Raw genomic sequence first — 13723 nt, 5'->3', positions numbered from 1 at the left:
GGCTGCCTTGCTAGGAACAATTCCTCCTTCTGTTTAAAGCTCTCTGTCTGCGCTTCTCGCTTTAGGTAAAATTTTCCTGGTGTTACCAGTTGAAATTAGAATTCCTTCACTTGCTTTCTGTGCACAGTCACAGTGGAGCTCTGCTCTCTGATGGTGCAGCACAGAGCTCTCCAGTTCAGGTGCTTTACAGTTCAGGAAAAGGGCACAGAGAAACATCAATGAAATCATTTTCTTACCAGTCACTGAAGTTTAACAACAGCCTGTAATTTCCACTGTCCTGCTGAGTGTACTGAAGGCTCTATTTTTGGTGTGGAATAATGTGATTATGTATAGCCTCATCTGATAGGAGGCTGCAGCCCCTTGCTAGTCTGTCTGAACTGGCTTTTTAAATTCACTTGGCTTTTAAACAGAGTGACTAACACCTTGGCCATCACTGGCTTCTGAAAATAGCCTCAGTCTGTTGGTATTATTAGCATTGGTTTATGACTTTTAAATCTGATTCAATTATGAAATGCATATAAGAATCAAAAAATAAATTGTAATGATGGATAGGTGTTTTTATATTCCTTTTCCAGAAGTATCTGCTGTGACATTCAGCTTCTCCTGTATTTCAAATGAAAGTCTGCCTGTAATTAGCATGACTTTGGCATGTTTTCGGTCTGTGGTAACTCCCCATGTGTGTGCAGTTACCTGGACAGGTGAGAGTTCTTCCCTCAGCAGAAAGGAGCAGGTCAGCTGTGATGAGTTTTCTTTAGGAATCAGATTAACCCTAACCCACAGAGCAGCCAATATGGGGTTACAGGTGCTGGAGGCACTCCTTGCCCCACTTTTTCAGTAAATACAAATATTAATTCTTTTGTACAGCATTGTTGCATTTGAAATATTTCTAGGTGTCTTCCCTCATCCACTTCAAACAGCCAGAAATTTAGTTATAGCCATAGGGTAATGGATTTGTTGCCTTCTGTAGGGGGTTGTTTCAAGACCTGGCAGCACATGCACATAGAGAGCCCCTTCCTTAATTCATTCACAAGCTGGGGGGAACTATTCCCAGCCAGCTCAGAGCATTCCCTGCACAGTCCTGGTGACAGATGAGAGGTTTTTATCATTTCTCAGCCCTGGTTGTGTTTGCCCTTGCCTGCACTGGAATGAGGCAGGTCCTGCAGGGAGGGGGGGGTCTGTGCTGCATTCCAGGTGTGTTCCCTGTCCCTCAGGTGGTGCAGCACGATCCCTGCCGGGGGGGAGCTGGCTACTGGAACAGCCTCTTCAGGTTCAAGCACCTGGCCACGGGGCACTACCTGGCAGCAGAGGTACGTGGGCTGGGCTGGCACCTCTGCCTGCCTCACACTGTGCTCTCCTCCTTTGGCACCTTCTCCAAATCTGTCATTTCCCACCCTGGAACTGGACATGGGGAGGGGAGGAGAGAGGTCATTTGGATTAATACCAAAAGAGATGCTAAATGTAGGAGATGAGATGAAAGAGCTGAAGGAATATCGTGGTTTGGGGTAGTCATGAGCTGATTACACTTTTTGTGTGAATTCTCGAGTCGAGAACTTCTCCTGCAAAGAATAGGCACTAAATAGTATCCTGTCATGTGGGCACTGGATTCAATGTGACTTTATTAACTGATGAATAAATGGTAAATGACTGAGAGCCTTGGGGGGAAAATGAATTCAAGTGTTGGTAATTTCTCTTGAATCACTGATTTTTGAGCAGAAGCATAGAACTGAGTATAAAATGAAAACACTGACTTCAGACCGGTCTGTAAGAACTGCAGATAGAGAAAAGCCCAGATTAAAGTCCTATTTTATATTCTTCTGATAAGCAGATTGGAAAACCAGAAGCATTTTGTCACATGCACACTGCAAATCCTTTTCAGTAGTGGTCCAGTGTAGAGCTTTTCCAGTAAATCTTGGGTTTTCTAATCAGCCAAAACAAAAACATGCTCTGAGATCATACAAGAATATCCCAGAGGAGATTGCTCACCTGATCCCTGGTTACAATAATGTTTGTTTTAAAAGATTTCTCCAAGCCAGTAGCTTATAGCTGGAAGTTCCACTTGGAATTTAAACAACAAAAAGAAAGCATTAACTGGGTAACTGTGTACTCTTGCTCCTGTAGTGATTCCCCTGGGTGAGAGAACTCTCCCTGCACGTTTGCAGGTTATCTCTATCAGATTGGCAGCCTGGTGAGCCGTGCTGGGTGTGGGCAGTGTGCTCTGCATGCCCGGAGCAGTGCAGGGCACTGGTGCCCAGGGGAGCTCAGCTGATGCTCAGGCTGTGTGCCCCTTGCAGCTGTGCTGGAGTTTGACCTGCCTGTGATTCTGTTCCATCAGGTAAACCCTGACTATGAGGAAGATGACCTGGAGTGTCAATCCTCAGTAAGTATAGGCAAGGGAATGGTCCTGCCCCTGACTCAGGAGGGCTTGGCACGGGCCCAGGGCTGCCCTGGCCAGTGCACAGCTGGCCCAGGCTTCCTTGTTAGTGAAGAAACTAAAAACCTGACAGTGCTCTGGAGGCCTTTATGGCCTGTCCAAAGAGTGGGTGTTGACACCTTAGTGCAGAACCCACTTGGAACTGGATTAGCACATTACCTGAACCCCCCTCAACTCCTCCCTTTGTGGTATCTTTTTCTGTCTTCCTGTTTCCTCAACCTTTGCTTCCTTGGAGCTCTGTCCTGCCGTGGGCTGGAGATCAAGGTGCTCAAGGTGACACCAGATGGGACTTGCCCCTGAGGGAACGTCCCCCAGTGCTGTGCCTGTCTGACCTCTGTGTTAAACAGCAAATTTAAACAGCTGTTATTGTACCTTGTCTCAGGAAAGCGGAATAACAGCAGGAATGGCAGGGGGAGAGTGGTTCCAGTGCCATTCCTCTGGTTTTCCTGGGGGAGCCAGTCTGTGTTGTCAGTAAATGTTGTTGTGTCAGAGATTGAGTGTGTGGTGCTCTGTATTGGCAGAAGCTTCCCTTTGATGTCAGAGGGACCCAACATTGCTTCAGGAGCTGAAAACAGAGAAAACTGGAACAGCACTTTGCATTGTGGATTTTATTTATTTAGTTGGGTTTGATGATAGGCTTATGCAGCTTTCTTGGTCATTTATCCTGTATTATGGAGGACTTGAGCCATTTGGGTATGACAAAGAGCTATTCCTTCCATTCCTAAGAGATGGATGTGATGCTTGGAAATCCTGCAGGGTGCATTTTTCCTCCTAAAAGGATTTTTCATTATAGCCTGGCCATTTAAATTCTTCCCTCGCCCTCAGATACTGAGCTGTTATCCTCATTACTTCTTGGTGGCATTTGGCAGCTTGACTGCAGTAAACATGGCAAAAAAACTGAACAAACCCCACCCACAGCTGTACCCTGGGGTGTGGGGGGAATCCAGTACTGAGGTGTTTTGTTGGGTTAATTGTTTGAAAGTTAAATCAATGGTGAGGGGCTTTAGGTAGACACCCTGCTCCTGTGTCGTGTCCTGCTGACATGTGCATGGATAACACCCATGCACTGTCTCAGCTCGCTGGTTTTTCCCTGCTCTGTCTCTTTACCACTAGATGGCAAAAACAGACCAGCAAGAAGAGACCAGGAGCACATAATTCAGCTCTGACAGGAAATTGCCACATCGTTTATCCTTCACTGGTGACAGGAGGGTGTAGGCTGCCTTATCCAACTTTATCCAAACTCCATTGTGATCCAAGTGCGAGCTGTCTGCAGGGTTTCTGTGCACAGCTCACTGGTTTTGGTGGTGCTTTCTCCTTGTCCCTCAGAGGGCTGTGCAGGAAGGGTTTCCATGGGCATGGGTGAGGTGCCAGCTCCACCTTCCTGCAGCAAAGGGGGCTGCTCCTGTCACCTTTGGGGTTGAATTTCGGTGCTCCCTGAATTGCCCCGTTTCCTGCGTTCTGCTTTACTGCTCGTGTTCAGCTTTGCCCCGGTGTGAAGAAGTGACCAGTTGTCTCCCAAAGGACAGGCAGAGCAGCTGTGTCCCTCACTGTGTTCCCTCCCCTTGCTGGGGGGGATGAAGGAGACAGCTGAAATTCAGAGAATTCATTCCAAGTGAGCGAATTTCTCCCAGAATTTCTCTCCAGATGGACTCTGAATGTAGAGTTGCTCCTTCCCTTGAAGGCACACTCCCAAAGTGTATTTCTGTTCCATACAGATAACTGCCTGTTCCCATCTACAAAATCAGACTTTAAATGTCACTGCTTTGCAGCCAAGTTCATTGACTGCAAATATGTTAACTTGGGAGTATCCTGAGGCACAAGCAGCACTGGATACCTTTTCCATCTGCTCCAGGATGGCAGTGCCTTGCAGCAGGGCTTTGACAGGCAGGTGCCTGAGTGCTGACTCCCTTGGGTGCCACCACCACAGAGAAGCTGAGAAAGTGCTTTCTTGGTCACCCTGGAGATTGCAGCCAGGATTTAGATGCATGGACAGCTGGTTCCTGCGTGCCAGGATAAGTGAGCAGCTTCTTCAGGGTCTTGTGAAAGCTGGGAGTTCCTTAGGAAAGGATTTGGAGAAAGTTGTTGTTCCTTTTTCTCAGTTCATCTTTGTTTTTTCCTAGCCTTTTGTCCTTTCATCTGAAGCCCCAGGGTTTTATCCAATTGATGTATCTTTACTTTGCTGGAGGAGGCTGGGGATTTGCTGGGACCTTGGAAATAAAGATCCTTCTGGTGCCATGGCCTTTGGAACACATTTTTGTGCTTGAGAGCAGCACAGGCTGTAGTGTGAGCAGCAGGACTTCCAACTCCTTGATTGGCTTTTTGTTTCTCTTGCCTGGGATTGATGGATGTGGCTCCCATTTTTGCTGCTGAAGCTGATTATTTCCCAGCAAGGTTGTTGGTACATGGTGTGGCCGGGTTTTTATGTTTTCAGCTCGTTAATTATGTGGTGAGAGGGGTAATTGCAACGTGTGGGGTATGTTTGGAGAGCTGGCAGTGTCAGGATTGGGGATCTCAGCCGATGTGTGTTATCAGAAGGCAGGCAGAGCTCCCAGTGTGTGTGGGGTGAGTGGCTGGGGGGGGTTTGTCTCTTCTGGCCCTGTCTGTGAGATGAATTCTGCGTGGAGGGGGAGTTGCTGTGCTGGCACTCAGGGCTGACCCGGGGGAAGCAAGGTGTGCGTGGCCAGAGCAGCTGCTGTCAGTGTTCCTGGTGTCCTGCACCCACTGCCCAGAGTGCCCCCCGTGTGTGGGGGGGCTCTGCAGGGCTCCCCTGAGGCCCTGGGCTCTCTCCACAGCTGGACCCCGAGCAGGAGGCCATGCGGCGGGGCCGGGGGCCCCAGGAGAAGATGGCCTATTCCCTGGTGTCTGTGCCTGAGGGCAACGACATCTCCTCCATCTTCGAGCTGGACCCCACCACCCTGCGAGGGGGAGACAGCCTCGTCCCCAGGTACGGTGACCTCTGCGCAGCTCGGGGGGCTTGCTGGGATTTTAAAGCAAAGCTGCCCCACGCTGTCTTCCTTTTATCCTTTGGAATCGGGTTCCTCGTCTAATGAATGTGCAAATAATCAGAAAATGCCTTGAGCGCTTTACAATTGAGGTATAAGTAAGAGAAGACCGTTATACACATGGGGAAATTGAGACTAAGTGACTTCCTAAGTGACTTCCTTGCCAGGAATGACCTGGGACTAAAAGCCTTGTCTGTTCTAGCAAGGCATTCATCCAGTTAGGATGTAACACCAACTATTTAGCACTGGGTTTTCTGTTGTTTGTGTGTTCTTCACTGTTCATGTGGCACCTCTTGCTGTTGAAGAGCTGCTGCACCCTTCTAAGTGCCACACTCTGCACACAGCTCTTTGCTGCTGTTCCCACTGAGAAAGCACAGCAAGTTTCATCCATCTATTCAGCAACTCCCTAAATCATCAGGTACCCATATTTGGAGTATCAGGGAGCTGAAAACCCCAGAGGTAAGGGGAGAAGTTGGCAGCTCATAGCAGTGGGAAAGCGGATGGGAAGAGGTTCAGATTGTTGCTGTGCAGCAGCTGAGTTACAGCAGCTCAGAGTAGCTGTGATTCTATTTTAGAGCAGAATCTCTCTCACTACAGAAGAAACCTTCCTCAGGTGAGTTCACAGAGCGAGCTGAGGCAATAAGAATGCTGCTCCAGTTGTGCTATGCAGGGTGGACAGAGATGACACTTCTTTTCCACTTGTTCCTGCCAGCATCTCAAAATCCCAGCAATGCAAAGGTTTCCCAGCTGGGAGGCTGACTCATGCTGGGGCACTCCTGACTTTCTTTCAGGAACTCCTACGTGAGGCTCAGGCACCTCTGCACCAACACCTGGGTTCACAGCACCAACATCCCAATCGATAAAGAGGAGGAGAAACCTGTGATGCTCAAAGTAAGTTCTGTGACTTTGAGTAAGCACATCCCTTGACTCCTGTACTTCCATACGTGTTGGCAGGAGTTTCACTCCCTGAGCCTGTCACAAACTGAGCATGTGACAGTAATGAACAGTGCCTGTGCAACATTTGCTCTTAATGGCTCAGATTCCTGGTATTTTTCTAGTTACACTGTTCAGCTTCTACTCCAAAACAGTCATCAGGAGCAGGATATTTTTTCCACTGGCTACAGCAACATTTTGCCATCTCACCTGCTGCTCCTTTGAATTTAGGGACAGCTTTGAGCTTGTACAGAGTGTTCTCAGAGTTTGGGCTCAGCAGTGCTCCCATGCTGCCTAAGCAGAGGGTGCCTTTTCTTTCATTGTCACTGAGTGTGAGCCACTGCTTTGTTCTGCCTGGGGGTTTGCTGATAAAGCTTCTCTGCCTTTCAGATTGGGACATCTCCAGTGAAGGAGGACAAAGAAGCTTTTGCCATAGTGCCAGTCTCTCCTGCAGAGGTTCGGGACTTGGATTTTGCAAATGATGCAAGCAAAGTTTTAGGTTCCATTGCTGGCAAGCTGGAAAAGGGAACAATAACCCAGAATGAAAGAAGGTAAGGAAGCCAGAATTGGGGTCAGATAATGTTGTTTCCTGTAGTCAGTAACTGTTTCTTTGACAGTTTTATCAGAGTAAGCTATAGAAGAGGGATTTGGTTTCCTCCTTGATGGGATTTGATGTTGCTGTGTCCATAGTGGAGGTTCTCAGGCCTGGTCTGTCCGGCCTTTCTTGTCCTCCATGAAGTGAGAGCATGAGAAACGTTGTGAGCTTTGGGGGACTAATCCCCAGCATACCTCTGCAAATGGAGTGTGGGAATTCCTAATCCATCTTGTGAGGACTGAGCATGTGACTTGCTGCAAATCCTCTGACCGTGTCTGTGAAAATGGGGCCACACAAAAAGAGCACAGGGGTGGTGGCTGTGTCACACCGGGGCCCATGTGCTTCCATAGCCAGTGCCTTTTATTTGGGAGAGATTATCACCTGATTTATGCTTTGTGGCAATTGAAAGAAGTGCCAAATAGAACTTGGCAAGTATAGAGTTGTCCTAAAGGGATTTTCTTGCCTTGCTGCTGCTCTGGTTTAGCTGTTGGACAGTGAGGCTGCAGCAATGGGGGAGCATTAGTTTCTAATTTTAAGTTCTGTGCAAACCTCTAAGCTTTATCCAGTCTGTAATTGCTGTTAGTTTTTCACTTAGCATTTAGAAATCTGTGTAAACTTACCCTGGCACTGCTCTTTTAGCACACAGAATTTGTACTCTCATGTTAACAGCTTCTGGCTTTTCCATAGATCTGTTACCAAGCTGTTGGAGGATTTGGTCTACTTTGTTACTGGTGGAACTAATTCTGGCCAGGACGTCCTTGAGGTGGTGTTTTCTAAACCGAACAGAGAACGGCAAAAGCTGATGAGAGAGCAGAATATTCTAAAGCAGGTAGACTGGGGTTTTCTCTGAGCTCTGCCTATGGGAAGAGTTCTTGGAAAAAAGAGCCTGGTAACAGAGAGAACCTGGCCAGGCTGGATGGGGCTTGGAGCAGCCTGGCCTGGTGAGAGGTGTCCCTGCATGTGGCAGAGGGATGGAACGAGATCATCTTCATGGGCCCTTCCAACCCAAGCCATTCTGTGGCTCTGTGAAACTCTGGTCTCAAATTATTGGGACCAAAAGGGGCTTTGAGTTTCCAGCTTTCAGCAGGCTCTGGGCAGTGGCTGTAGGCTCACCATTGCTGCAACTAAAAATTCCAGCAGATGGTGTTGACTAAAGGTGATCAGCATCTTCTGTCCGGGCTGCTCTGTGGCCAAGAACCATGGTGACTGCAGCCTGTTTCTGATGTACCTTTTGAAATACAAAGGCACAGAGCTTTGGCACTAGTTATGAGCAGGAGAAGGCAGTGCCTCATGGGGCTGTGTCTGTGGCTTTTACTAAACTTGCAGATTTTCAAGCTGTTGCAAGCGCCCTTCACAGACAGCGGGGACGGGCCGATGCTGCGGCTGGAGGAGCTGGGGGACCAGCGCCACGCGCCCTTCAGGCACATCTGCAGGCTCTGCTACAGGGTGCTCAGGCACTCCCAGCAGGACTACAGGAAAAACCAGGTTGGAAATACCTCTGTCGTGATCAATGGCACCAGCATGGTTCCTCTGCTCAAATGAAAAAAAAAAAAAAAGCTTTATCCCATAAAGTAAACCCTGCTCTGCTGTGGCTGCACAGTCAGCAACAGGTTTTGGGATTGCTCAGTTTCATTCTATTTTTCATCTATCAGAGACTATGATGTAATTAGCACTGGTTCTAAGTGAGATTTAGAAAACAACAGAGAATTTCTAACTGTCCCACACAGGTGAATTACAGGACTGTTCACTCTTTCTGACTACAGCTTCTATTGAAAGTTGCCCTGTAAATTAAGGCTGTTCAGTTTTTGTTGCCATGTATTAGAAACAAGGTCCTGTCAGATAAGTATAAATGCCTTGCTGCTGTCTAGCCCAGGAGAGAGGGGAGGGATAGAGGTGTCAAGGTTGTCTGTCATTGTTTGCTTTCTTTCACACAAACAATTTGGATCCAACCCAGTTTGCTCCTTGGGATGTTGGTATTGACAAACATCCACCTGTTTTCTGTTATCATTTTGAATTCTGAGGGCTAATTGCACCCCCTTGCTCCTTGCCTGTGTGTTTTGAAGGAATACATTGCCAAGCAGTTTGGCTTCATGCAGAAGCAGATTGGCTATGATGTCTTGGCTGAGGACACCATCACAGCCCTGCTCCATAACAACCGCAAGCTCCTGGAGAAGCACATCACAGCTGCTGAGATTGACACCTTTGTGAGTCTCGTGAGGAAAAATAGGGAGCCCAGGTGAGAGCTGCATTCCTGAATATGTGATTACCCTTCTCCTTCTGGGAAAAGTCTGTACCTGCCAGCTTGCTCAGGAGGAGGCACAGCCAGTTCACTGTGTTCTGGCACTCGCCCTGCCGTCCCCTCGGGCAGCAAGTCTTGCTCTGCTCTGTTCAAGTGGAGTTCTGAATGTTTGCTTCCTGAAATGTAGATTGCCTCAGTGTAGACTTCAACAGTGATTGATACCCTCTTGGCTCGTGCTTTCCAACAGGTTTTTGGATTACCTCTCAGATCTGTGTGTCTCCATGAACAAGTCTATTCCCGTGACACAGGAGCTGATTTGTAAGGCCGTGCTGAACCCAGCCAATGCAGACATTCTTATTGAAACCAAGTAAGTTTGTGCCTTTCAAGATGGTTCTCCTGGTGTGAAGCAGAAGGAAGGTGGCTCAAAGCTGAGCATGCTGCTGGCACATCCCAGGGAAGCAGGGAATTAATTGTGTGGGATCCTTTTCAAACACGGGGAGCAGGGCTGGGGACAGCAGGTGTCTGCCAGGTGCATCCTCAGCCCCACAGGCAGAAACCCCTCAGATCTCTCCTGTTTGATCCCAAGCACACGGACCTTGTGTGCAGGGAGGTGTGCAGGCTCCTGGGCTGATCCTCCCCCAGCTCTGAGGGAGCTCAGCTGGCAGCACCTTTCCTCCCACTGAGGTGGGGTTTGGGGCTCCAGCTCTGCTCTGCCATTGCTGAGGCCTCATAGCAAGCACCAAATCACCCTTGTCTTTGGTAAAAATGCTTTATTCAATATATGTACTAGGGAATAGATAGCCATTATTAAAATACTGCAAAAGGCAAGCAGGTAGTGTTTAAAACACAAATGGCTGAGAGTATACTTGCACATTTAATTCTTGTCATGAAATCATAAAGGCTGTATTTATTTCCATGCACTCTTAGTATTGGTACATCACTTATTTGTCCTTGAGTATTTAATTTGGGTTTTTTTCAGGTGTTGATATTTTCTTTGCTGGAAGCCTTTTTAGTATCAGGAACTGATTTATTTCTAGTCACTTCATCACATAAACTGAAAGAAGTTCTGATCCATTTGGCATTTATGAAATACAGAATGAATCAATTTTTTCTTTCCCATGTCTTTTCCTGGTCTGTTGAATGACCTTTGAATGAGTTCTCCTGTAAAGAAGCTTTTGAAATTCCATTATTATGTGTCTAACTTCCTTGTTTCTTCATCTTTTTCACTTGAAAGGAGCTGAAATGTTCATCTTCTTAAGGTTGAATGGAAAGCTTATAATCTAATGCTTTCAATAATACACCCCAATGAGCTGGTGTAGTAAAATGCTACTGCTGAAAGGGCAAGATGCATTTTAGCAAGTGTCTTAGAAGTGATGTGAAGGATGTATGTGGGTCTGCAATGTAACCTCCCCTTCTCCCCCAGGCTGGTGCTCTCTCGATTTGAATTTGAGGAGGTGTCGAGTGGAGAAAATGCCCTGGAGGTTGGAGAGGATGAGGAGGAAGTGTGGCTGTTCTGGAGGGACAGCAACAAGGAGATCCGCAGCAAGAGCATCCGGGAGCTGGCCCAGGACGCCAAGGAGGGGCAGAAGGAGGACAGGGACGTGCTCAGCTACTACAGGTGAGCAGCACCCAGCAGCTCCCAGCTCAGCAGGGCTGCCTGGGCAGGCCTGGGTGCACAGGCTGTGCTTGGGGAGCAAAGCTCCTGTTCCATGCACAAAACAGCCTTCAGAGAGGGAGGGTGAAGGCTCTCAGGAGTGGGAGCTGAAAGCACAAAGTTACTTGTGGTGAGGAGTCCAGGTGTTGACATGACCCAGTTTAAACTGGTTTTTAAAAAATAGTTCAGGCTTTGAGTGTGTTGAATTTCCCAAGCCCTTTGTGCTTGGTTTCCTGCTGGTGGGCGTTAGAAAATCCCCTGCAGGTGACCACTGGGATCTCTGTCCACTTGGGGGTTGCAGGATTTGGGTGTGTGGGTTGCTTTGCTTTTGCTTTGGAAGAAGTCACTGTTCTCTGTGCCTCCTGCTTTCTGCCCAGGCCTTTAGGTCCTGCACTGGCAGCAGCCCCAGCACGAAGCTGTGTTGGTGCCCCAGGCTGGGCGTGGAGGGGTGCAGGGCTGCTTGCACAGCCCAGGCCGTGCTTTGGGCAGCTCTGACACGGCTGAGGTTTCCAGATGACTTGACAAGACACAGAGTTCTTGGCATAGTGTAAGGTCAGGTTTCAGCCCAGACCAAATTCCTGTGTCTGGGTTATAAACCCCTGAGAGTCATTTGACAGACTCAATTGTGGCAGTGCAGAAAGCACGACTAGATTATGTGTTTAAATAACCATTTTGTTTTGAATTGTTTCTTTCATTCAAATGATTCTTGCAGGAAAATTCCTAATACCTGGTTTTATTTGAGCCCATTGGAGCTCAAAAGGAGACCTCTTAGATAAAAGTTTTTTCAAGCATACTTGCTTTCAAAGTAGGCATTTTGTTTGTAAAGTCAAGTAGTTTATACATATTTATTTATATGTAGTTTACCCAGGAAATTAAACCATAATCTTCAAGCCTACATAGACTAACACATGTAATTTTCTTTTTTCCCTTTTCCCCTGAAGATACCAGCTGAACCTCTTTGCTTTATATATATACTATATATATTTTTTTGTGGATATAAAGTATACTTGAAATATATTTATATATGCTTATTTATATATATTTATATATGCTTATTTATATATATTTTTATATGCTTTGTTTCTAAGGGCTAAAGTAGATTGTATATACATTTTTATATGTATTTTACACAGGAAATTAAACCATAATCCTCAAGCCCACATAAATTAACACATATAATTTTCTATTTTCCCTTTTCCCCTGAAGATACCAGCTGAACCTCTTTGCTTTTTATGTACACTATATATATTTTTGCGGATATAAAGTATACTTTATATATATTTTTATATGCTTATTATATTTATTTTATATGCTTATTTATATATATTTTTATATGCTTTGTTTCTAATGGTTAAAGTAGATTGTATATATATTTATATCAAGTGTGTATTTTTATATATATACTTTGTGTAAAGTGTATGTGTATATGTGTGTATATATGTATATATATATACACACACTTTACACAGCAAATTAAACCATAACCCTCAAGCCCATCTAAATTAACACATCGAATTTCCTGTTCCCCTTTCCCCTGAAGATACCAGCTGAACCTCTTTGCTTTATATATACACTATATATATTTTTGTGGATATAAAGTATACTTTATATATATTTATATATGCTTATTATATTTATTTTATATGCTTATTTATATATTTTTAATATGCTTTGTTTCTAATGGTTAAAGTAGATTGTATATATATATTTATATCAAGTGTGTATTTATATATATATACTTTGTGTAAAGTGTATGTGTATATGTGTGTATATATATATACACACACACTTTACACAGCAAATTAAACCATAATCTTCAAGCCCATCTAAATTAACACATCGAATTTCCTGTTCCCCTTTCCCCTGAAGATACCAGCTGAACCTCTTTGCTTTATATATACACTATATATATTTTTGTGGATATAAAGTATACTTTATATATATTTTTATATGCTTATTATATTTATTTTATATGCTTATTTATATATTTTTAATATGCTTTGTTTCTAATGGTTAAAGTAGATTGTATATATATTTATATCAAGTGTGTATTTATATATATATACTTTGTGTAAAGTGTATGTGTATATGTGTGTATATATATATATACACACACACTTTACACAGCAAATTAAACCATAATCTTCAAGCCCATCTAAATTAACACATGGAATTTCCTTTTCCCCTTTCCCCTGAAGATACCAGCTGAACCTCTTTGCTTTATATATACACTATATATATTTTTGTGGATATAAAGTACACTTTATATATCTTTATATATGCTTATTATATTTATTTTATATGCTTATTTATATATTTTAATATGCTTTGTTTCTAATGGTTAAAGTAGATTGTATATATATATTTATATCAAGTGTGTATTTATATATATATACTTTGTGTAAAGTGTATGTGTATATGTGTGTATATATATATATATACACACACACTTTACACAGCAAATTAAACCATAACCCTCAAGCCCATCTAAATTAACACATGGAATTTTCTTTTCCCCTTTCCCCTGAAGATACCAGCTGAACCTCTTTGCTTTATATATACACTATATATATTTTTGTGGATATAAAGTATACTTTATATATATTTATATATGCTTATTATATTTATTTTATATGCTTATTTATATATTTTTAATATGCTTTGTTTCTAATGGTTAAAGTAGATTGTATATATGTTTATATCAAGTGTGTATTTATATATATATACTTTGTGTAAAGTGCATGTGTATATGTGTGTATATATGTATATATATATATATATACACACACTTTACACAGCAAATTAAACCATAACCCTCAAGCCCATCTAAATTAACACATCGAATTTCCTGTTCCCCTTTCCCCTGAAG

At 44.4% G+C, this 13723-nt stretch overlaps 1 protein-coding gene across 1 annotated transcript in view; it reads left to right on the top strand.

Annotated features, from left to right (window-relative positions):
* ITPR1 (inositol 1,4,5-trisphosphate receptor type 1) overlaps positions 1–13723 on the top strand; it is a 162882-nt gene that overhangs the window by 53731 nt on the left and 95428 nt on the right. Inside the window, exons 10-19 of the mRNA XM_066558246.1 lie at positions 1212–1307; positions 2333–2377; positions 5224–5375; positions 6225–6324; positions 6757–6917; positions 7649–7790; positions 8288–8446; positions 9025–9197; positions 9448–9567; positions 10624–10818. Of these exons, the coding sequence (XP_066414343.1) occupies positions 1212–1307; positions 2333–2377; positions 5224–5375; positions 6225–6324; positions 6757–6917; positions 7649–7790; positions 8288–8446; positions 9025–9197; positions 9448–9567; positions 10624–10818 (1343 nt within the window). The remainder of the gene's footprint in view (positions 1–1211; positions 1308–2332; positions 2378–5223; positions 5376–6224; positions 6325–6756; positions 6918–7648; positions 7791–8287; positions 8447–9024; positions 9198–9447; positions 9568–10623; positions 10819–13723) is intronic.

Source organism: Molothrus aeneus, chromosome 12, assembly GCF_037042795.1.
Source record: "Molothrus aeneus isolate 106 chromosome 12, BPBGC_Maene_1.0, whole genome shotgun sequence".
NCBI lineage: Eukaryota > Metazoa > Chordata > Aves > Passeriformes > Icteridae > Molothrus > Molothrus aeneus.
This window is presented reverse-complemented; position numbering and strand designations above follow the sequence as displayed.